Here is a 24,536-nt window from a genome sequence, read left to right on the forward strand (position 1 = left end):
TTGATTATCCTAGTCGTTGGTCATCGCTGGGTTCGGATTATCCAAATCATCTGAATTTTTTTGTTTGTTTGTATACATTTCAGCTTTTGTCTGTGCCCGGATCCATTCCGGGCATCGTAGCCGTATCTCCCTCCGCCAAATTCCCGCCGTTGTTCACCAAGCAGTCGTCGTACGCTAAGAGCCTGAATGTGCTAGGGTTTATCGGTACAGTCGACGCAAAAGAGCCGCACTTCACGTGGATATTGCTTATTGTGCACTCAGTGGTGCATTCGTTTACAATTTCTACGAAAAATTCAGGTATACCGTTTGGCAAGGTGGATTTTATAAACCTGTGCGTGAGGTTGCATTCCATTTGGACGTGATCCTCTGCGGCAACGTCTTCACCTGAGGCTACAGACGGCATTTCTTGCAACTGTGTAGGGTATTTGGCACTGTTTGGGCAGCGAAGTTATTCTCTGAGTCAGCAACAACCCTATTCTCAAGTACTTCTACTTACATGTGGCAGCAGAAAAAATTTGAGGCCTATTTGTGATAACAGTTCACCTTTGTAACATTGCCTGAGGCAGTTCTGTGGCACAAACTCTAGTAGCATTGGAGGCTCTGTTGGTGGCAGTGGACCCTTCTGGGGGTCACTTTGTGACAACAGATCCTGGCTGAGGTGGTTCTTTAGTGCAGGTCTGTGGCATCAAAGAGACAGCAGGAGGCAGAAATTACTAAGGCTGGTTGCAAGGGCCAAGTTTTCATTCTGGTTCTCTTTCATATTGCACCAGCACCTGTCAGATTTTGTCCGGATCAGCCGGCATCTGCATTGAAATCTGTGCAAGATTCCTTTGTTATTTTATGTGTCTTGGGTAACGTACATATGGCCTCGCTAACCAACCTGATGTTGGAAGGCAGTCAACGCTTTAATGGCACCAATTATAACATCTGGAAATAGAGAATGTTGACCATTTTGAATATAGGCGTCTTTACCAGCTTGTTTTGGGCAAAAAGCTCAGTCTTGGTACACCTGGTGCAGATCAAGATAAGTTTGATGATTGAAATCGAGAGGCTGTTATGCTTTTCAAACTCTCTGTGTCTGATGATCAGTTACCACGGATTCCTTCCGACAAGACAGCTGTTGAAATCTGGCAACATTTGAAGGAATTGCACGAGATATCCGACAAGAGCAGAGCTTTCTTTCTAAAGAATTAGTTGTTCTCCATCATGATGGACGAACATATGTCTTTACAGGAACATCTTAACAAGATTAAAGACATTCGAGATCAGCTCGAAGCCATTGGTCGAACCATGGAGGAAGAAGATATGGTAGTCATCCTCTGAAAAGTTTACCAAAACCTTATGAGCACTTCATAGAAACACTCAACATTACCTCCACTAATGTTGATCTGAAATTTCCGGAGTTATGCACCAAACTCCTGCAGCAGGATCGTTGGAAACAACAGTTTGGTAGTGGTGCTTGATCAACCTCCTCAGAAAATGCTTTTGTTGCCAAATATCAGTGCTCTCAGTCCTTTTAGCAGAAAGGTTCTTCTCAACCTTCTGATCTTGCTAAGAAGAAAAATGTGTAGTGTAATTACTGTCACAAGTTCGGCCACATGAAGAAAGATTGCCGACAGAGGATTGCTTCTGAACAGAAGAAGCGGGGAGGGTCTTATCAGCAAGCGAATGCAGAACATTCCGAGTAGAAGGAATCTGCCTTTTACGCCTTTATGGCTAAGGGGTCCTCAGATCATGCCTCATCTTCTGCCTGGTACATTGACTCTGGTGCATCACGTCATTTTTCTCACAGGCGTGACTGGTTTATTGACTTATCATCTTTCAGTGATTCCGTGGTATTTGGCGGAGGTGAAGAGTACACAGTGGTTGGTAGAGGTACAGTTCAAATCCAGTCTGATGGGCGCACACTCATCTTCCTGAATGTGTACTATGTTCCTGGTATGGAAATTAATCTGATGTCTGTCAGCCAGATTATGAGGAACTCTTCTCAACTTGATGTGGTGTTCAGTGCTCACAAGTGCTCCATTATTGACAGGGAAACTCGTCTTACGGTCGCTGTTGGCCTAGAGGATCATGGTCTATACAGGCTTCTTGACACAAGTGATTCTCCAGAAGTGGCTCTAGCAGCTTGTGTTTCTCCCATCAGCACCCTGTGGCATCTAAACATTCAATATCTCTCTCAGCTATCTCGGGAGGGACTTGTGTCAGGGTTCCTTGATATTCAGACTCAGCATTTGGGAGTGTGCGGCGCCTATCAAACTGGCAAGCAACATCGGTCTTCCTTCAAGGATGGCGAATCTTGGCGCGCATATAAGGTACTCCAGTTAATTCATGCTGATATTTGTGGTCCTATGAATACATCTTCAGTTACTGGTTGCAAATATTTTTTGCTTATTGTAGATGATTTCAGTAGAAAGATGTGGGTGTACTTTCTAAAACATAAATCTGATGTGTTTAGTATCTTTTAGAAATTTAAGTCCTTAGTTGAAAAAGAGTCTGGCTGTAATATCATAACTCTTAGGACAGATAACGGGGGGGGATTTTGTTCTTCTGCTTTCTCCAATTTCTGTGATACCCATGGCATCAAACGCTAGTTAACTACCCCCTACACTTCTCAGCAGAACAATGTTGTCGAACGTCGCAACCGTACAACTGTTGGAATGGCTTGTTTTATATTACAACACAAGAGTGTTCCGAACAAATTTTGGGCTGAAGCAGTGTTTACTGCTGTCTATCTTCTTAACCGATCACCTACTCAGGCTGTTAAGGGGAAGACTCCAGAAGAGGTTTGGTCTGGCCATAAGCCTAAGATCAGTCACCTCAAAGTGTTTGGCTCGGTTGCATATGTTTGGATTCCAGCTGCTAAGCGCTCTAAGTTGGATTCCAAAAGCCAGAAACTCATGATGACAGGGTACAGTGATCACCACAAGGCCTATAGGCTGATAGATATAGACACTGATCGTCTTATCTTCAGTCGGGACATAGTATTTGATGAAGACAGAGGGTTCTTTCAGTCCCCTCCTTTTGAGCAGTGTTTTGAGGATCAGCATCACAGTGTTCTTCTTCCGTTAGGTCCACCTGATGGGAGGGATGACGCAGCATCAACATTTGATGATGCACTACCTGAGTTCCCTCCAGAAAATAATCCTCCTCTCACTGCTCTTGTTGTTCCTGAGCGTCCTCCACCTACTCCAGATATTGGTTCTTCTACTCTCCGGCCTAAATGGTGTGCTAAAACTATTGGTGATCTCCGGGATAATGAGCTCCTTGAAGGTAGAACTTCTAGAAATAAGAGCAAACAACAGCCTACAGTAAATTTTGCTCTTATGGCTAACCTACATAGTATTTCTGAGCCGCAAACCTATTCAAAGGCTAAGGGTACACCTGAGTGGAAACAGGTTATGGATGCTGAATTCCAGAGTCTTCAAAAGAATCACTCTTGGACCCTTTCTGATCTTCCTGCAGGGAAAAAGCCCATTAGCTGCAAATGGGTGTATAAAGTGAAATACAAAGCTAACGGAACCCTAGACAAGTATAAGGCTCGCCTTGTTACTCGAGGGTTCTCATAGAAGGAAGGCATAGACTATGAGGAGACCTTTGCTCCTACAACCAAGATGAGTACCATATGGCTTGTCCTTGCCTTAGCAGCTTAGTTCAATTGGAAAGTCCATCAGATGGATGTAAAGAGTGCTTTTTTGAATGGTGACTTACAGGAAGAAGTTTACATGATGCAGCCTCCAAGATTCAAGGTTGTCGGTCAAGAACAGAAGTCTGTAGATTAGTCAAAGCATTCTATGGTCTGAAACAAGCCCCTCGGGCTTGGTACATGAAAATTGATAAGTACCTAACAGATCATGGCTTTCAGTGGAGTCCATCTGATGCAAACCTGTATATCAAACGTACTGGTGATGATATTCTGTTTGTGATTGTCTTTGTGGATGATCTTATCATTACTGGCAGTTCAGCTCCATGGGATCAAACAGGATTTGTGCAACACTTTTGATATGACAGATTTGGGACTTCTTCATTACTGTTTGGGGGTTGAAGTCTGGCAGACTGAGAACAACATCTTTCTCTCTCAGTCCAAGTATGCCAGAAGTCTTGTGGATAGGTTCAGAATGCAGGATTGCAAACCTGCCACGACTCCTATGGAACCAGGGCTAAAACTTTTAGCTCAGTCATCCTCACCACTTGTGGATGAATCTTTATTCAGGCAATTAGTAGGCAGCGTCATCTACCTTACTGCCACTAGACCTGATATCAGTTTTGCAGTGAGCTACGTTTCATGATAGCTCCTAAGGCTGATCATTGGATAGCAACGAAGTGTGTGCTGCGTTATGTGAGTGGCACTCCTGATTATGGACTTCTGTACACTCGGAGTTTAGATCCTACACTCAGTGGTTACACAGATTTAGATTGGGCCGGTTCGGTTGATGACTGTAAATCTACAGCTGGGTATGTGTTTAGCTTGGGATCCGATGCTGTCGCATGGACTAGTAAGAAGCAGCAGGCTGTGGCTCTCTTCTCGATAGAAGCAGAGTATCGGGGAGCAGTTAAGGCATCTTGTGAGGCAATTTGGCTTTGACGTATGCTTGCGGATATGCATGTTTCCCAGGCAGTTCCTACTTCCTTGTTCTGTGATAATCAAGGAGTGCTCAAACTCGCCAAGAATCCAGTCTTCCATGAATGAACCAAGCATGTGGAAACCCATTGTCACTACATTTGACAGCTTGTTGAAGACGGATCCATTCAGTTGCTGTATGTACTATGTTCCCACAACGGAGCAACTAGCAGACATCTTCACCAAGCCCCTTGGTCCTGATAAGTTTGTAAAATTCAGAGGGTCTATAGGTGTTGTAAATAGATTGAGCATTAAGGGAGGGTATTAGAATAAGGCTATTTTATGTTTAATGCTCATCTTAGGTTTTAATTAGCAGTTTCTTATTAGAAACTCGCTGTTTCTATTTTCTTAGTAGAAACTTGCTATTTTTGTAAATACAGTTGTATTATTTATTGAGCGTCACTGCTCATTGTAAATCAATTCAATTCATTCATTGATTAAGAATGTCAACGTTGAGCATTTTGTGTGACAGGATGAAGGTTACACCCGAACAACTAGTCCAAGATGATGGAGGTAATCAACAACACAATTTTATCAGATTCAACAAACTCAGCAGATTCTCATGAAAAAACGGAGTCTCCAAGAAAATCATCCACGCCCCATCAAGGAAATAGTAACACGATTTTTCAAATAAGAAGCTTTAGAACACATTCACTAATCAATACCCTCTTTTTGCTCCACCGTTAGTGACGTATCAACAAAGAGCAAAAATCGAGTTGCCCAAATTTGATGGTAATGAAAAATGCAGTGTTGCGTGGCTGAATAAAGCAGAAGAATATTTCGAGATTTATGATATTGACAATGATGACGAAAAGATTAGGCACACTTCCATGAAAATGGAAGGCAAAGCATATAATTGGTATATGTGGTGGAAGAAGACGACACTGACTATTAGTTGGAGAAAATTTAAGGATGCATTCTTTAAAAGATTCCAAGGTGTAAAGGAAGAAGAGTTCATTTCAAAACTCATCAGATTGCAACAAAAGGGAAATGTGGATGAAAACACTTGAGAATGGAGAAAAAGTATATTTGAGATGAAGAATGCCCCTGTCTGTGAATATGGATACTACAAGATATGTTCCACCACATCTTCGTGAAGGCAAAAAATCTAATGTGGAAATGCAAGGATAAAAGAAGGCAAATGCAAACGTTGTGGCGAGAAGTGGGACCCTAAACATAGGTGTGCTAAAGGAAAAGAGTCAAAGAACCTATATAACCGTGAAGCAACTAATGATTCAAACAATGATGAATCAGACATGGAAGGAATAAAAGATACCCCAGAATTCTCTCCAGAATTAGATGACGAAAGTATTCCACAAGTGTCACTATCAGCTATGACAGGTATATCACAACCCTAGACTTTAAAATTAGAAGGACATATAGAGAAGAACAACGTAGTGGTTCACATCGACTTCGGTAGCACCCACAATTTTTTAGATGCAACCATGGCAAAGAGACTCAACATTTTCACATTACCCTTACCCAACATGAAGGTGATGGTAGCTGACGGTAAGAAGATTGAAAAGGTAGGGAAATGCCATAAGGTCAAATTGCAGATTCAAGACTTTAATTTAGAATCCCCGTTCTACACTGTACAATTAGGAGTAGATGTGGTCTTAGGTATCCAGTGGCTACGAACCCTAGGCACTTACACTGCCAACCATCAAGAGCAATTCATAAGCTTTAACTAGGAAGGGCAGAGGTACAAGTTATACGGATTCCAAGCACCAGAGAATCAAATCGTGTCGTCATCCCAGATGATGAAGATGATTCGGAAAGGAGCACCAGCTTATGTAGTACAATGTCACCAATTAGAAATGTTATCTGCAAACATGATCAACGAAGAGTCACCAGAAGTACAAGAGCTAATTCAGAAGCATGAAAAAGTATTCCAAGACCTGCCCATGAAAATGCCTCCTAACAGGGAAATCGAGCATACAATAGAAGTCAAAGCAGGATTAGACCCCGTCAACATCAAGCCATATCGATATCCACATCACAAAATGACTGAAATTGAGATATTAATCCAAGACCTTTTAAAATGTGGGATCATCTCGAAAAGTAAGAGTGCGTATGCTACTCCAGTGGTATTGGTAAGGAAGAAGGATGGATCATTTAGGTTATGCATTGATTATAGAGGATTAAACAAAATAATGATTAAAAACAAATTCCCATTTCCCTTTATCGACGAAATGTTGGATGAACTATATGGTGCAAAATACTTCTCAAAGTTGGACTTAAGGTCAGGCTATTACCAAATCAGAATCAGGTTGGAAGACATGCCAAAAACTGCATTCCGAACACACGAAGGTCACTATGAATTTAAAGTAATGCTCTTTGGGTTAACCAATCCACCAACAACATTCCAAGCCACTATGAACGAGTTATTCTATCCATATCTTAGGAAGTTTGTATTAGTATTCTTTGATGATATATTAATTTACAGTAAAACTTGGAAGGAGCACCTACGACATCTGGATAAAGTTCTTACACTACCGAAAGAGCATCAGTTCTACGCCAAGAAATCCAAGTGCACCTTTGGGAAGGAAGAAGTAGAATATCTCGAACACATAATATCCCATGAAGGAGTAAAAGTGGACCCTAATAAAATCAAAGCTATAAAGGAATGGACCAAACTAGTTAATATATCTAGGCTAAGAGGGTTCTTAGGATTGACTAGATATTACCAAAGATCTATTAAAAACTATGCACATATAACTGCACCTCTAACAAACCTTTTAAACAAGAATTCATTTCAATGGAATGAGGAAGCCGGAAGGTGTTTTGAAGAATTGAAGGAAGTTATGTCTAACGCCCCGGTAGTGGCAACTTCTGATTTCTCTAAACCATCTATCATTGAGTGTGATGCTTCCGGATTTGGTATAGGCACAATGTTAATGCAAGAAGGGCATCCAATAGCTTTTGAAAGCAGGAATCTCAATAAAAGAGAACGCCTTAAGTCCACATACAACAAGGAAATGCTTGCTATTATGCACGCACTAGCTAAGTGGAGACAATATCTTTTGGGAAGTAAGTTCTCCATGAACAGACTATAACAGTGTCCAACACCTCTTTCAACAAAAAACACTTTTCAAAGAACAACAAAAATGGATTTAAAAAATTGCCCTCTTTGACATGGAGATACTACATAAAAGGGGAAAAGACGATGTAGTAGCAGATGCCCTGTCTAGGAAGGACGAAGAACCAGCATTACTTGTAGTCTCGGTTGTTGTTCCTGAATGGCTTAATGAGATTCGAAGTGAGTATGCCAAGGATCTAGAAATAACTGCGATAAGCAATAACCTTTCAAAGAACTCAAAATTTGAAGTACAAAGGAAGAATCTATCTGAATTCAAACTCCAAGTTTAAATCCAAGATACTCAAGGAGTCACATGATTCACTGTCAGCTGGACATGTAGGATTCATAAAACTTACTACAATGCACGATAATCATTCTTTTGGAAGGGGACGAGTCGTGATTTTCAGAAATATGTAGCAGAATGTGACAAATGTCAAAGAAATAAAAGTGAAAATATTACGACACCTGGATTACCACACCCCTTAAACATTTCGAATCAAGAATGAGACGAAATATCCATGGACGTTATTGAGGGATTACCTGTATCTGAAGGCAAGGATAACACTAAGATGTGTTCGGGGTTCAACCTTCAAACCGTGACCCCAGCTTTGGGGTAAAAAGTGAGTGAAAAAACCCAGGAAATTATCCGCCTTTGAAAAAAAAGGGATAATTAACCAGAAAAAAAACACTCCAAGGTTTACTCATTTTCCGATTGAGTCCGAACATCTTAGGCCTGTTATAGATTCAAAAACTCATCATTACTAGTATCACTTATTACAATTCCTCGCAGGGTGTGGAATGTGGGTACAAGAAAGAAGATGAGAAAATAGAAGTAGAGTTAAAATATTCTGTTGACTGATCATATATGATGGTATAGCTATCCTCTGGATCATCTTTGGGCATGGAGTCTTTCATTTAATTATCAGTTGCCACTCTGCAAAATCACTTTTTATCAAATGACAAATCATAGAATGAGGAGAGACTCCTCACTTTTCCCTTTTTATAACTTAGTGGTCACTTTTGTCGTCGTTTTATCTTTTTCTCTCTAGTTAAATAATAACAACACTTTTCCTTTCTTATTTAATAAAGTGACTTTTATTAACTAATTAAAGCCACATTTAACCCTGAAAAATGCTTAATTGACCTCCGTGGTCACGCTGGCCACCCAAGGCCCCTTTTCATCATCCTGCCCTGTAGGTCTTTTCACTCCGATTCCATCGAGCTATTACACTAAGTTGTTTCTCCATGTAATCATCCCAAAACGACATCTTAAGCATAATTAACTAAAATATGCTTGTTAATAACTTCTTTTTACGGAAATCGTCAGAATGCAGCGAAACCAGAGTGAACTATGTGGAACTGATCTTGATGATGAAATATGGTAAGCAATCCTAGTGGCCCCCATAAAACTCCTCAAAACCCTCCAGGCCAACCAATAATATAGTACTGCTCCTATGACCTTGCTGACATAGGCTCTGGAAATCTCTCCTAATCTCACCACAAGGCAATCCGAAAATTGGGGACATTACATAAATTGTGCACTGTTAACATCTGTTACCTGCGATTTCATTAATCTAAAATGGTTACTACCAGATTTCACAACAAAAATGTCAGTTTCCCTCCTGTTATTCTAAGTGGCTAGAAAAAAACCAATTCATCGCACTTTTAGATGACTTGGTTTTTATGGATTGCATTTAACTATTTGGAACTATGAAACTGAAAATGCCTTCCCTGATCCCTAGTTCTGTGCCTAAAATATTTTCAACATTGAAACAAGTATGAAATGGGATGGAAATAGTGCACAAATGTTTCTAGTGCATTTCTCAAAACGATTTTACCTAGGATAGAAAAACATTGTAATCAACAAAATATTATAAAGTAAAAACTAATATTTATGGTTCCCACTCAAAAACATAAAACAAAAACTGTAGAATCTTAAAAAAACACATTAAAAATAATAAAAGATAAAAAATGACTTATAAAAAGGGGGTTTTTCCATTTTTCTTTATAGTTTCATTCCATGAGTAGCTTGGAGATTTTAGGCTGTTATTGCTGGTTTGCAGAGCAAACTTTTAGAGGCAGAGGGTGATATTTTGCAAGTAAAGAGCATTCTCCTAAAAGTTTGTGAGTTGTTTTAACTTGAGAAGTTGTTTTGCATATTCTCATCTTCTTCCCTTTCCTATTTGTTGCCATCTTCACAAATGCCCACAAAAGCAATCCCAAACCCTCATGAAAATGTTGGTTGTAGTAATGACTATCCTCTTTGAAGCATATCACAATTTTGGAATTCATTTCAGGAGGGGTTAGCAGGGAACGAATCTTAATAATATCTATGACGGGTCTTGCACTTGTGTGAAAACCATTTTTTTCTCCATATATTGGGTAATGGAGTTGAAGGAATCAATATCAGGTTCGACATTAAACATTAGTTTTCCTATGTTAAAGAAGATGTAGCAACAAAAAGGGCAAAAGAAGTGAGATAAATAAGAAGAAATTTCTTTCATCACTCGACAAAATAGATGGCAGTTTATAGGCTATGTTTGACATTGGAGGGAGAGATGAGGTAGATAGTAGAGTAGCAGTGTGCTTTTCTTACTTGATTGGATGCAAATTCTCTGATTATGAGAAGGTGTAGATAAAATTGCTTGCAAAAGAATGAAGTCTAGTTAAGAGGTTCTTGGAAAGATAGAGTGGTTTTAGTTGTGTTTGATGGATGGACAAGTCTTGCTCATATGCCACTAGTAAATGTCATTTGTTCATCAACAAGTTCTATATATATATTTGCTTAGGACATCTCCTTACAAGAGAAGAAAATTTCATTGTCAGAATTCTCCATGATGCAATTGAAAACAATAGAGTTGCAAGTCACCATAAATAATGCACCCATTTATAGAGCTGAAAGATTCATCTGGTAGAAGGTAGTTATCCTTGTACCTTTTGGACTTTTTGTATAGTTCATTCATTGAACCTTGCATTGCATTGGTTCACTAATGGTCCTCCGTGAATAACAAAATTTATTGAGCAATAATATCAAATTGTAAAGTTGATCATAAACCACATGTTGCAAGCTATTTTTCGACAAATCTCTAAATTAGAGTTGGTGAAAGTTATTGAGACAAGATACGCCTTTGACTTCATAATGATGAAGTGTTTAGTAGAACTAGAAATAGAGCAAACATTGTTGGCAATGGTCGTGAGTGAGGTTTGGGCAACTTGGAGGCAATAAGATAGATACAGGGCAATATTTCTTCAAATGTTGAAATTCCTAAGTATTACCCGTTAGAAATTTTATCTATATTCTCTGGTTTATTTCGCCTACTTGTTTAATTACTAACAAGTTATTTAACCATATAAACACTGAAATAAACACAATACAGTGTCAACCATCTACAGATCAACAACTGAAAGAAATAGAAAAACACACAAGTGACACCGTTATTTTTGGACAATCGTCCCCAGGAAAACCCAACTTGGGAAAAAGGTGCAACAATTCTGAGTGTTATATTATTATGCAGTCTTTTTGTGTACAACTGGGTGCCAAACTAGCTCACCTGATAGAGAAAATAATCCGGCAGTAATACCTCTCTATTCGGAAGCAGATATTTGAAAAGTCTGCCCCAGGAAACCCTCTCCAGCACAATCTAAACTTAGCGTTAGCCCCCCTGGCCTTTGCATCAGCGTGAAACCCTCTGTGTCAGCGTTTTGAGGCTCCGCGCAGCCTTTCTGACCCTCTGCGTCACTCCTGCAGCCTCTGCGTGGATGACACAGGTCCTTTTGGCTTCTGTGTAGTCCCTACTAGCCTCTGCGTGGCTCCCTCTGGCTCTGCGTCTGTCTGTTTGCCTCTGCACTGGTATTCTGGCACTATCTCTGCCTCCTTGCCTCGTACTCACTGCCCCTCGCTACAAACTAATCATTGATTCGATTTCTCTTAACAAACCCCGCTTTAGAAAATCGAATGACTGATCACTCTGGTGTATTCTCCAACTGACCCTCAAGCCTCTTCTTATACTTTTCCTGTTGGTCCTTCAACGGCCGAGATTACATCTCTAATCAACGACTAAGATTAGATTTGGCTTGATCCATGTCATTTAGAACCTTCTAACCCAATTTTATATTAATACCCATTAATATTTTAGGTTTCCTAAGTTTAGACTTAGGAACTCGATCAAAAATATTAATTATTTTAATATCTCCTTAATCGGGTAGAATCTGCCCAAACCATTTCTAGGCCTTGGAGATCTCATGTGCTTTAGCTTCTCCACCAATTTTTATGGCTAGAGCACATCCGATGCTACCCCAAATCAACATCAAAGGCAGGCTGTTGATGATGATTGGCGTAACAAAATTGAGATTGTATTCAAACTCATAGAGGCTACTGTTAATTTGATAAGAAAAACATCACAAATAAACTATGCTTGGGGGAAAGCTATGAGGATATGGACACAATGATTGAGTCATGTGAAGAATTACTGTGAAAGGAGAATGAGTTGAAGAAAATTGTTGATGAGCTTTTAATAAAACATGTTAAAGATATATTTATTGACATAAAACCTTCACACATTTTGGGACATACGCTTTCCAATGTATTAATGTGGTTGAGATCAATAATGCAAGCAATGGCAAGAGGAAGGCTCCACACATGGAGAAAGAGGTATTCATAAGGGTAAAGGCAAACATGGAAAAATGTTTTCCCAAATGCAATAGATCCTCATGTGTCCATACCTAGTTTGCAAAGTTTCTTCTTGAAATGGGACTTTTCTTGACACCATAATATAAATACAAGATAATATAAAGTTAGTAACATTTGACCAAAAATATGTTAATTTTGACACTGTTTTACGCTATTTCAATTACTTTAGCCCAATTCAATTCTTCAATTAGCAATCTTTCAATAGCAATTAATTCTTTTCATCAATCAATAGTAACTGAAGATAGAACAATAATGCAATGACAATAGGAGACAATCAATCACATCAACAAGAGACACAAATTTGGTCAAAGACTAGGGAAAAACCCAAGGGGGAAAACCCTTTGAAATTCTTCTTCTATTAGATTGTCATAAAATGTTCAGCAGAGAGTACAATGAGCCAATACAAAACTATCCAACAAAATTCCACCAAACAATATTCAAAAATATGATCCCAGCAACAATATTGATTAGAGTTAGCTTTTCCAATCTGCGGTCAACTGCAGTCACCTGTAAAAATGAAACCCTAAGTCCCAGCCGCATGGAGGGAGGGTCATGCACGCGGCTGAAGCTTTCCAACTGCAGGGATAGGCCTGTTTGTGTGTGGTTGCAACCGAAAATTTCCTGTGTCAACCTTGCTGTTGGAACCTAAGAACCCAATCACATGTGCGAGCTTCAAACCTTGTAATTGCAGACTTGTATGCACCAAATTCCACGAACTCACTTCAGACTTGTGCGAACCAAACCAAAGAAGAGAGAAGAAGAAGATGCTTGATGATGATGTCCAAATGAGGGTCACTTGACTTGTATTTATAGGCTTCCAAGGGTGTCCAATTTCACTTTAGGGTCGACCTAATCAAATGTGACATTGTGGGATTCACTTCAAAAATACAGTTTCCCTTATCCAAATCCATTGCTTCAAAGGTCAAAATTGGTCATCTTGGAAAGAGGAATCTAGTCCCATGATTGGAATTTGTCACTGAGCTGCCAAATTAACACTCCCTCTTAGCTAGGGAGAAATTCCAATTGCATCATGTGATCATCATAAGTATCTTGTCATCATCTCATGTCCCATCTTTGCTCAACTCTATTTGCTGAATCATTCTCGAATCTAAAGAAGAAGAATCATCGGGGAGCTACAACTACCACCCTCTCGTGACAATGAGGAAGGTCTTATGGGACACTCTCACCTCATGTCCATGATAGTGGGGAAGGTCCTATGGGACACTCTCACCCCAAGTCATCTCATAGGGGAGCATACGTCTTCCACCCTATGTCAAGCAATAGGCGAGATATGATATCTCATCCATCCTATTGCCTCCCAATCTTCCCAACAATGAGAGTCGTGGTAGAACGCTTGCATCATAATCAAGCTTGGGTGAGATACTCGACTTACCAAAGGTAAGGATCACACACCCCCAAGCTTTCTCAACCTATTGGCTAGACATGGAGCTACAATCCCAACAAGCCCGACTTGTGGGTATGATGCCAACTGGGGTATACTTTGCTAAACCAAGATATGGGAGCTACATCTTCCACCTAATGGGTAAAAAATAGGGGTGATACCCTATTGTCTAGAGATCCCTCAACTGGAAGAGCCCTCAATGCTCCATTCCCTCCTTGGGGAGCTCAACCAAGGGGGAAGAGCTATGCTCAATGTTCTTGATCAACGATGCCCTTTATCAGGAGGAGTCACATGCATCGGTCCAAGCTGCTCTCTAAAGACCAAGAACTTCCCTTTAGAGAAACCCTTGGTGAGAATATCTGCAATTTGCTCATCTGTCGATATGTGATGGAGTCTAACGACTTTTCTCTATACCTCCTAGAGCAAGATAGCTCCTCCCAAGGTCAAAGAGGTCAAGATAGAGTATTCTTTCTTCCAACTACAAGATACTGCACTTCATCCTATTGCAACTCGGACCTGTGATTTCAACCTCCTTTTGCACCACCAAAAACCCTAGATTTCACACGTGTGAGAGAGATAGAGCCCCAAAACAGAGATTTCGCTTCTTCCTTGTATTTTTCTTGACTTCTAGACCTTCGATTTTCCTTTTTCTAGCTTCTCAACTACAGATCAAATTCTTTTTCCTGAGATTGAAGTTCTTGGTGAGTGAGTGCCAAAAGAGGTTGAATTGCTCCTTTATATAGCCTTTCCAAGGGGTCGAATTCCCTCCTTTAGGCTGACTTGAAGTTGACAGGGCTGATTTGTACTTTGGAGGTTTCCCGGACTTTCTAGACTCAAAATAAATTATTTTCAAGATATATTTTATCTGAAAGGGTCTTATAAACATAATGCTAACTCCTTTGACTCATGACAATAAATCCTATGATCTAACAAAACCCTAGAAGCATGAAGAACATGCTTTTACCTAGAAGACCATCAATAATGTGCATGAAACCCATGCTTTATAAAAAAACTTTTTCTTTTCTTCTCTTGTTTGTTAGATAAGATACATATTGAAATGAGTACAACAACAATTATGAAGACCGAAACAAGTTACATTTCCAACACTCCCTCTTAACTAGGGAGGTATTCATAATTGTACAACCAATACAACATCATTCTCAAACTAGAGAGCTCTCATAAGAAGAGTCAGATTGATAAGCCAAATTGTAAGCATCATCATTATTATTACCAACATTGTCACTGAGGCCTAACTTGACAAGCTCAACCTCATTTGAGAGCATTATGTTGGGTGGCTTTAGATGTGATACCACACTACCTCTACAAGGCACATACCCCATTCGAATGTTCACAAGATATGCCCTTTTAGGACTATTCTTATCTTGGATCTCTAATGATGAGCCCTCAAAGAATATTGGTCCTCTTCGACCACTCTTCTCTTGGATACTTGTCCTATCCTCAAAGAGTGTTAGTACCTTTCCTTTCTTAGATTCTATATCCTCAAGGAAACCACAAATGCTTATCCAATCCCACCATTCTCTCTTTAAGGCCTTCACTTAGACGTACGACTGTTAGTGCTAGTCAAGTGCCTACACAGGAAGGCGAGAATGCACAGGTGATGTCCAACATCACTCCCTCTCAACCAGAGAGGATATACCTATTTCCTCTTGCCCATGAAATAGATTTTTGCTCCCTTTCAAGGAGACTCCTTTGCTCGTTCTCAAATCTAGAGGAGATTCCAGACTTCCGTTCTATTTGGGAAGTCAACACCACAAGCCTTATAGCTTGTCTTCATAAGAGCATCAACAACCGATTCTTTTATAGCTGCTTGGCTCCCTCTTTTCTCTGCATCTCATCATATCGAGCCTGCTTTCTTTCGAGGTATCATGGAGCCATCTTCACTCTTGAATCTTGTGACAGGATCCAATTTATCTCTCTTGCTCATCATGGATGAAGGCATTATATTGAGGCTTTCCAAACTTCAAGCTAATCATAGCTTCCTCATGAAAGTGATCTCCTTTGACCTTCAAGTTATCTTCTCGTATTGCTACCTTTCAATCCCAAGATGGGCATATCTTGACTTCACAGTTGCCAGGTCCCAAATATTGAGCTTTCCTCAACATTCTTCATACATTTCTATCCATACAATTGAACTTACCTCAATTGTCATCATGTATTCCTACAACATCCTTCTAGGTAGCAAAATAATATGTTAACCAGATAACCAACAATAATGTAAATTAGACTTACCTCATTATGATGACCTTCTCATTCCATCAACATCCTCATGGTCCATCTCGATATGAATCTTCCTTCATGCATCAGAGTGCCCAAGGATCAAACTTGATTACCAAGTTATAACTTTTCTTCTGAAGATTATATTGGATGTTAATCATTATTTTACATATTCTAGAGAAAGTCTTAATCTTTTATACATCCTTAAGTAAGTCAAATTCTTCCTTTTCAACATCACACAATCATATTGAGCATGTTACAAGATTCTACATGAATCTTATCCAAGAGTCATTTTCAATGTGCATTCCTATGCTTCTTATTCCATCATCTAGCTATATGTTTCATAATGAGCCTGCATCCTGACCCATTGCATTCCTTCATCCCTTTACTAGTACTGTTTCCACATTACATGGAATACATACTAACCTTGTCATAATGCTTCTCCCAATAACCTTTCACAATGATGGTTCTTTCAGGATCATGATGATTCGTCTAAGCAAGATGACTACCTCTAACATAATGTTAGATAATGCATGGATGAACAATACGCAAAATGGTCTATCTATAAAGACTAGATGATTCCTACAAAGTAACTTAACCAAGTAGACTCTACATATGTTGCTACCACATGCTTCTCTCTCTAATGCTATTACAAAATCAAGATTCTTTTAAAGTGAACAACAATGCATACTATCCTAAAGGAAAGATCAATTTTACCAAGAACCAAACAAAATGCCTTCGTCAATAGTAAATATATTTCACTTCTTCTTTCCTCGACTTCTTCTTAGGTTTTCCTACTTCCTCAGTTATGTGAGCCTCGTTTCTTTCCTTTCTCTTGTTGTTTTGTTGGCTTGGACAATCCCTCTTATAGTGTCCAAATTCATTTCACTTAAAGCATTGAACCTTGGACATATCTTTCTTCTTGGACTTCCCGAACTTTCCCTTCTTCAACTTCTTGACTCGAGCTAGAAAGGCTTGAGACTATTCATCTGATCCAATGTCATCTTTTACCTTGATCCTTGATTCTTCCAAAATGCATTGAGCCCACAACTCATCAAAAGGAGTTGAATCTTTCTTAGAGTAGATGCTCGTTGCAAAGTTGCTCCATTCCGGTGGCAATGCATTTAATACAAAGATGGTCATTTCTGAATTAGAAATAGTCTCTCCAAGTCCCTGCAAGTGATCTCTTAATTGAGAGATCTTCATTAGAAAGGATGCCATGTCCTCATCCTTTGACTTCTTCATTTTATATAGCTTATTCCACAAAGACATCTTCTGTCCAAATGTACTTACAGAGTACAAGTTCACTAGCTTGTCATACATAGCCTTGGAAGTTTTCAAATTTGCAACAAATGGAACAAGGGATTTTTAATAAATTCAATTATGATCCTTTGTGCTCTTACTTCCCCTTTCTTGTACTTTTCTAGTTCTTGAGTCTTGTCTTTGCTAGGTTCAATGATCTCACCAGTAACATACTCCATTACATCATGTTCTGTAAGTGCCAGGTCAATCCTTTTCTTCCATGCTAGGTAATTTGATACTCCAATGAGCTTATTGCTTTCCTTGTAGAAATAACCCATATGACTTGGAGAGTCAGACATAGAGTAATAATATGATACTTACTTGATAACTGATATTCTCTTCTTCCTTGATGATGTTTTCAACCTTTCTTGATGCCCTCAAGACCTTTGAAGAAACTTCAATAATGTCCTTGAAATATGTTCCCTAGGATTCCTCCAACAACTTTCAAGAGTGATGAATGATACCAAGATCCTTTTAATGCTTTCTTCAAAGATGCCTTTCGATGAGTCTTTATATAGATCTCCTTCTCTCAAGAGATAACCTTTCTTGTAGTCTTCCTCTCAGGCCTTCCTTTGATGAGAGCTTGATGTAGACTTGATCTTCTTCAAAGTAGAAACCTTCCTTTTAGATCAATAGGTCTTCTACGTCCTTTCTTTCGTAAATGATTCCCCTTGACAAGCAAACCCTTCCAATGTCCACAAGATAATCCTTTCAGCTGCCTTCACCTTAGCTCGGAAACCATGTTGGAAAATTCAAGTTGGTAGCTTATTATATCAATTTCCCTTAACCTTAATATTTGCTTGTGAACTTAGTTAATCTTCTTGTGTTCTTTAGTTAGATCTTTTCATCAAACAAATATCAAGAACGAAATAATAACAATAGAGGGCACAAAAATAAAGCTCTCAGCCAGGGCAAAACCCCTCCAAGGGGAAAACTCTTCTCTTCTTATAAAATCTACTTCAGATGAGACAACAAAGACCCAAACCCTAGACCACATCATTCTCCAAGTACCAATTTAGCCCTTCAACAAGTTTTTCTTTGATTCTGCATCTTACCAACTTCAAACTGCAACTTTGACTTGCCAACTTCAATACTGCAACTCATCCTTCAACTTCGACTTGCCAACTTCAATACTACAACTCATCCTTCAACTTCAACCCTATAATTTCGACCTTGTAGCTGCTATATAAACCCTAATTCAACTTCCTCCTGAGACATTCCTAAAGCAAAACAACTCCTCCCAAGGTCAACAAGGTCAAGATAGAGTATTCTTCCTTCCAACTACAAGATATTGCACTTCATCTTACTACAACTCGAACCTGCAATTTTGGCCTGCTTTTACACCACTAGAAACCCTAGATTTCACACATGTGAGAGAGATAGAGTCCAAAAACAGAGATTTCACTTCTTCCTTGTATTTCTCGACTTCTAGACCTTTGTTGTTCCTTCTTCCAGCTTCCTAGGTATAGATCAAATTCTTTCTCTTGAGATCAAACTTCTTGGTTAGAGAGTGCCAAATGAGGTCGAACTACTCCTTTATATAGTCTTTCCAAGGGGTCAAATTCCCTCCTTTAGGTTGACTTGAAGTTGCCAGGGTCAACTTGTACTTTGGAGGTTTCCTGGATTTTCTAGACTCGAAATAAATTCTTTTACAAGATATATTTTGGTCGAAAGGGTCTTATAAACATGATGTTGACTCCTTTGACTTGTGACTATAAATCCTATGACCTAACAAACCCTAGAAGCATGAAGAACATGCTTTTTCCTAGAAGACCATCAATAATGAGCATGAAACCCATGCTTTAAAAAAATAACTTGTTCTTTTCTTCTCTTGTTTGTTACTTAAGATACATATTGAAATGGGTACAACAACAATTATGAAGACAAAAACTAGTTACCTTTCCAACATCTAGGAAGTAGGCTAGATTGGCTTGATGATTGGTTTTTGAATTTTGGCTTTTAAGGATATGGTAGAGAGAACGTGAGGGGGACCAAACCGGGTTTGAAATTTATCATCGAAGAGGTAGCCCTCACACGCGATGCTTATCGTATTGCAATTAAAACTCTGCATGCTCAAGCTCGTCGGATTCATCACTCTGTAGGGTGGTGGAGCAGAATAAAACAAATTCTTTTGTACTATGCAAGGAGAAGCGTGGGGAGTTAATATAACCTCCCATGCATGGAGCAAACTCTCATTGTGCCATGATGGCGGCCAACATGGCCCTTAAGATTTTAATTCTAATATTTGCATTGATACTTAGAGTATTCGCATGGGGGCAGAGTTGGCAAAGGGAGCATCGAACTGAGAATTGTCCTTCCTTATGGGATTATGTGCCAATCCTTGAGACCATTGACTTCCTTTTGTCCCACTTCTAGGAGGCAGGCTAGATTGGCTTGATGATTGGCCTTTGAATTTTGGCTTTTGAGGATATGGTAGAGAGAATTTAAGGATAGGAGATCCAAAGCATGGGTTATTCTTTTGAGGAGTAGTTTAAGGAGATTCTTCTTAAGATAGGAACCATTGGGCATGTGTTGTGTAGTAATCATAGAATTGCCTAGGAGTATTAGATCTGAAATTCCTATGTCATGAGCCAAAGTTAAACCCAATAAAAGACCATACATTTCTGCTTAATTGTTGGTTTTGCTGCCTAGCCCCCAATAGTAATCGGCAACAATTTTTCCTTTGGGATTAGATATAATACCTCCCCCTCCTGCCACCCCTAATTGTACCAATATTTTAAACTGTTTGTAAATTATTTGATTTAAGGATTATTTTCCATATATATTTATGCCATTCCCCTGTTTCCCAAATTTTTCTAGCTGCCATATGCGAAATTTGCACATGTTTCAGAAACCAAAATCATTTCCCAAGTTTCAGGTAACTTAATTTTGAAAGGGAGCCAATGCTAGTGGAAAGAGGTTTAGAGCAAAAATGGTAGATAGAGTGAATTGCCAAAATGAACCTTGGACGTTCTGTGAATATTCAAAACAAGTTACTTATTTAAGTAGGAGTTCACTATTTGAGAGTGTTAGTTGATGGCTTTGTGGTTGCTAGCGGTTAAGTTGGCCTTGTGTTCTGTCGATTCCATAATGATTTCAATCTTATTCGGTAAAAGTTGCATTAAGAGCTGGATACAGATCATATGTTTGTAAACACCATTTATCATTGTGGAACCTCACAACCAATCCTTTTAAAGGATAGGATGACCCCTATGCTTTGTATGTTATTGACATTTTAAAGCCACTGGCTACATGAATGCCAGCTGGATGCCTGGTTGAACTGAAATTGGCTCATATCTAATTTTGGAGAGCACACAGATGTAAATATGATCGTCAAGAACGGCATTTATTTGATGCTAGAGCTATAATTTCCAAGCAGCACAGATTTTAATGTCTGCTAGAGCAATAGCAGTGCCCAGACTCATGTACTTTGATTTATGATCTTATTGGAAGGCAAGGTATTTATGGTCTGTCTGACAAGATTTCAGGCCTTGTAATTTTTTACTCAACATTGAAAATATCGTTGTTTATTGTTTGTTGATACTTTGCATAAGTTGTGCTTTGACCTCATATTCTTTATCTTTTTGGCCAACAAGTGCTTGAAATAAAATGTCCTTGATTCATCAATTGAAGTTGGGGTGACATGTTTGTTGAAAAATAACTGTTGCTGTATGCCAAATATTTGAGCTCGAGTTAAGTCACATAAAAAAATGGGTCGAGTGAAGTCTCAGAAAAAATGTGCGTGCTTATTATTTATGCACAAATCACTTATATTGAGCTATGTTGGAATCTTAAATATATTTTAGAGGCATGGAGAATGAAAGTGTTATACTATATTAAATTTTAATGGATGGATATTCCATGTTCTTATGATCCTTCTGGCTTAATGATTGCAGGATAACCTTCACACCCACTGTGCAGCATTGTAGTATGGCAGCAGTTATTGGTTTGTGTTTACGAGTTAAATTGATGCGAAATTTCCCTCCACACTACAAGGTATGTGATCTTAATCTGTGGAAATTTGTTTTGAATAAATGTTGTAAACATTATTACATGTTGAGAACGGTGCAATTCATACATTTGGTTACAGTCATCTTGCCATTAATGGATTAGGTTATGCGTTAATGTAATTCTTTTGCTATAATACTAGGTTATGGTTAAGGTCGACTTAGTCAATGTATGTGTGGACCCATAACCCCTCTCGGGGAGGGTATCCTACCCCTTGAGAATACACACTAAAGAGTTATTTGTAAATCATCTTGTGATTGTTCTTTAGCATATGGGCATCATTGTTTTATAATGTTTTTTATGCTTAAGGGCACCTCAATCTTTGGCATTCACTTGTTTTGACATTTTTCTCACTTGTGTACATGGGTTTATTTCTCTTGAGCACTCCCATTAATCAGCCCCAGCATTGCAGTCTGGAGTTACGGTGTTAACATTGTTAATTTTCTCTAGGACAGAGCTGTTATTTCCTCCTCTTATTGCAGGTTTGCTGGTGGGTTCTCTTTGATCCTTCTCTCTATTATGGATCTCAACAATGTATCAGAGAGGTTGTGAAGTTTTGACCTCACTTATACTTTGCACTACTGGTTAGGGTTTGTTCTTGGCTGTCTTTTTCAGTGATTACAATTTGCAGTTGAATATCATGCCTAACTTAGGGAGTATTGGTGCTGTTTCATGGTGATTGTGTTGGTGGAAGTTGGGCAGCTTATTTAGGTTTGTTTATGCCCAGTTTTTGGTGATAGCTTTGAGGTCTCTTGCACAAGATTTCAGCATCGAGCGTTAGGGTTTAGCTGTTTATTTATTTCAGCCATTTTTTCTTGAGCAGATCCATGGCTATGGCTGGTGGTATCACTTTTTTGTGATTGTGGAACCAGGGTTTTAGACCATCTTTTTATTTTTCACAACAGTGTGGGATTTTTTTGTGTGTGGCATTGCCCCATGGGCTGCATAAAGTGTCTTGAGATCTGATTTTTTTTAGCAGTCAATCCAGAGATTTTTGGTTAGTGAGCTTGCCCTAAGGTTGCAGAATTAGGGTTTTCAAATCCAATTTTTTCAGTAGCTGATCTTTGGATTTTTTGGCTAGTTTATTTACCCTATGGGGAGCAAAACTAGTGTTTGGATTATTTCTTGTTTTGGGTTTAAAAACCCTCTTTCAAACCCTTTCTCTTTGGTCTGTGTTCTTATTTAAGGTAGGTACTGTAACCCACCACCTATGGGTAGTGTGTATGGGAGATTTTTTTTCTCCTAGATGGTCCTCAGCTGGCAGCCAATAGCCCCTTGTAGACACCAAATAGCTCCATGTGCCATTTTCTCCACCACCTGAGCCAGTCATGTGGTCTCTCAACCACTTGTCATGAATGTATGTTTGAAGGTGGGCCTTCTGACTCCAAAGGTATGGCTTTTCATTAGTACCGTTGAGAAATTTTCCTTGTCATGGGCACTTTTGGACATAGATTGGTGGGGGGATTCGGCTTAAAGAGTGGGTTAGGCTTATCTTCATGTCTCCATTGCCCGATTTCGTGGTTACCCTTGTGTTCTAGTCCTGTGGGGTCTCCTTTACTGATCATTTGGCTTTTGTGTTGGCACTACACGGGAAATCCCAATTGTGGTTGTGTGGTCTTGCTTTCCGATACCACCTACATCACTCCCCTTCCACTCATTTTACCCCCATTCATTTATTTTCTCATCCGGGTCCACATGTGTCCATTGGGTCCACATGGGGTTAGCCTCCCCCTGCCCTCCACATCGGTTTAGCCTCCCCCTCCCCTTGTCCATACCTTGGGCCTGGCCTGGAACGATGCCTCGAAGGTTGATGCAGCTAAAAAGAAAAGAAAAATCATAATTGGCCACATTCAACAAGAAATTGTACCACAAAATGCAAAAGATGGCCGGGACAAACACATTTAGCACGTGGGAAAAAACCAATACATGAGCTATACCCCCTTCCATGGCCATCACCCTGGTTCCTATAGGCCCTAGATGAGCCTCCTCTATCATTCAGAAACCCATGATTGTCCCAACCCCTGGTGGGTGATGAACTGCCCCACCTTAAAAGGGGTGTCCACTGCTATACTTTACACATCATGCTCTCATTCCCTTGAGCCCCGAGCAATTATGAAGAAAAATCAATAAAAGGCAAAAGGCATATGAAGAAGGGTGGAAAAACAAAGGTCGGGGTAACTCATGTACCACGATCTGCTCCCTCCTGCACTTATATACCCAGGTATGGGATTCCCCTATTATAGCTACCCTGGCACCTTAACATGTGGCTTGGATGTTTCCCCTGATCCCCACTCCATTCCATTATTATATCATTTGCCACCTTCCACTTGAAGGATGCACCATGGACATGTCACCCCCTTTAGAGGTTGAAACCACCTAATAGGGTCATTAGCTACCCCCCTATTGAGCTTGGAGACACTTATACATAACAAAGCCCATTATGGAAGGGCATGTCACCATGAAGTGCCCCATTGGTTCCATGACTTGTAAGCTCTTTTACTTGATTATTCTAATAATTTGTTGCATTGGATTTTATGCAGGATTGCAGGTGGATTGCCATTTGGGGCTTGGTCCCCCTATATAGGGTCCTAGCCCTCTGGAGGGCCACATTGGCACTTGTAGGGTGGGCGTTGAGAGCTATGGGCCTCTACCATAGCCGAGATTACTTCATGGATCCCCAACAATGTTTGTTGATTGCTCCTATTCCACCTTTTGGACAAGGATGATGCACCTGGTTCACCATGCCTAGCCAGCTCCACAAATGCACCATACACTTTGTAGTTGTTCTAGGGCCCAGAGGATTGTTACCTGCTGCATAGGTAGAGCTTATGTCATCATTCCGGCCCTTCCGATCCATTTGGAGACCCATGAGGATGACCTTGTGCCCCCTACACCCACTTGGGAGCACCACAGGTTTTTGCTTGGAAAACAAGGGGCCAACCCCTTGTCCACTATGTTGGGAGTCCATTTCTACATCATGGCACCCTTTGGACTTCATTAGGCCTCCTCAAAGGCCCAACAACTCACTCAGTTGATCATTCGACCCTCTTGAGAGGCTTATTCATGTATTATTGAGCTATTTGGTGGGCTTGTCACCAAAAGTACTTGTTATTTTGCACATTATTTTATTCTAGGGGCTAAATTAGGCCAAAATAAGCTAAATCAAATTCATTAGACATTGTATAAATAGATGATGAGT

At 39.7% G+C, this 24,536-nt stretch overlaps 1 protein-coding gene across 1 annotated transcript in view; it reads left to right on the forward strand.

Moving 5' to 3' along the window:
- LOC149257187 (protein AE7-like 1) overlaps positions 1 to 24,536 on the forward strand; it is a 112,916-nt gene that overhangs the window by 13,090 nt on the left and 75,290 nt on the right. Inside the window, exon 3 of the mRNA XM_089413700.1 lies at positions 21,226 to 21,325. Within this exon, the coding sequence (XP_089269826.1) occupies positions 21,226 to 21,325 (100 nt within the window). The remainder of the gene's footprint in view (positions 1 to 21,225; positions 21,326 to 24,536) is intronic.

This window comes from Pinus tabuliformis, chromosome 6 (genome assembly GCF_031772625.1).
Source record: "Pinus tabuliformis cultivar Carrire ecotype Pingquan chromosome 6, CPIR1, whole genome shotgun sequence".
In the NCBI taxonomy this organism is placed as follows: domain Eukaryota; kingdom Viridiplantae; phylum Streptophyta; class Pinopsida; order Pinales; family Pinaceae; genus Pinus; species Pinus tabuliformis.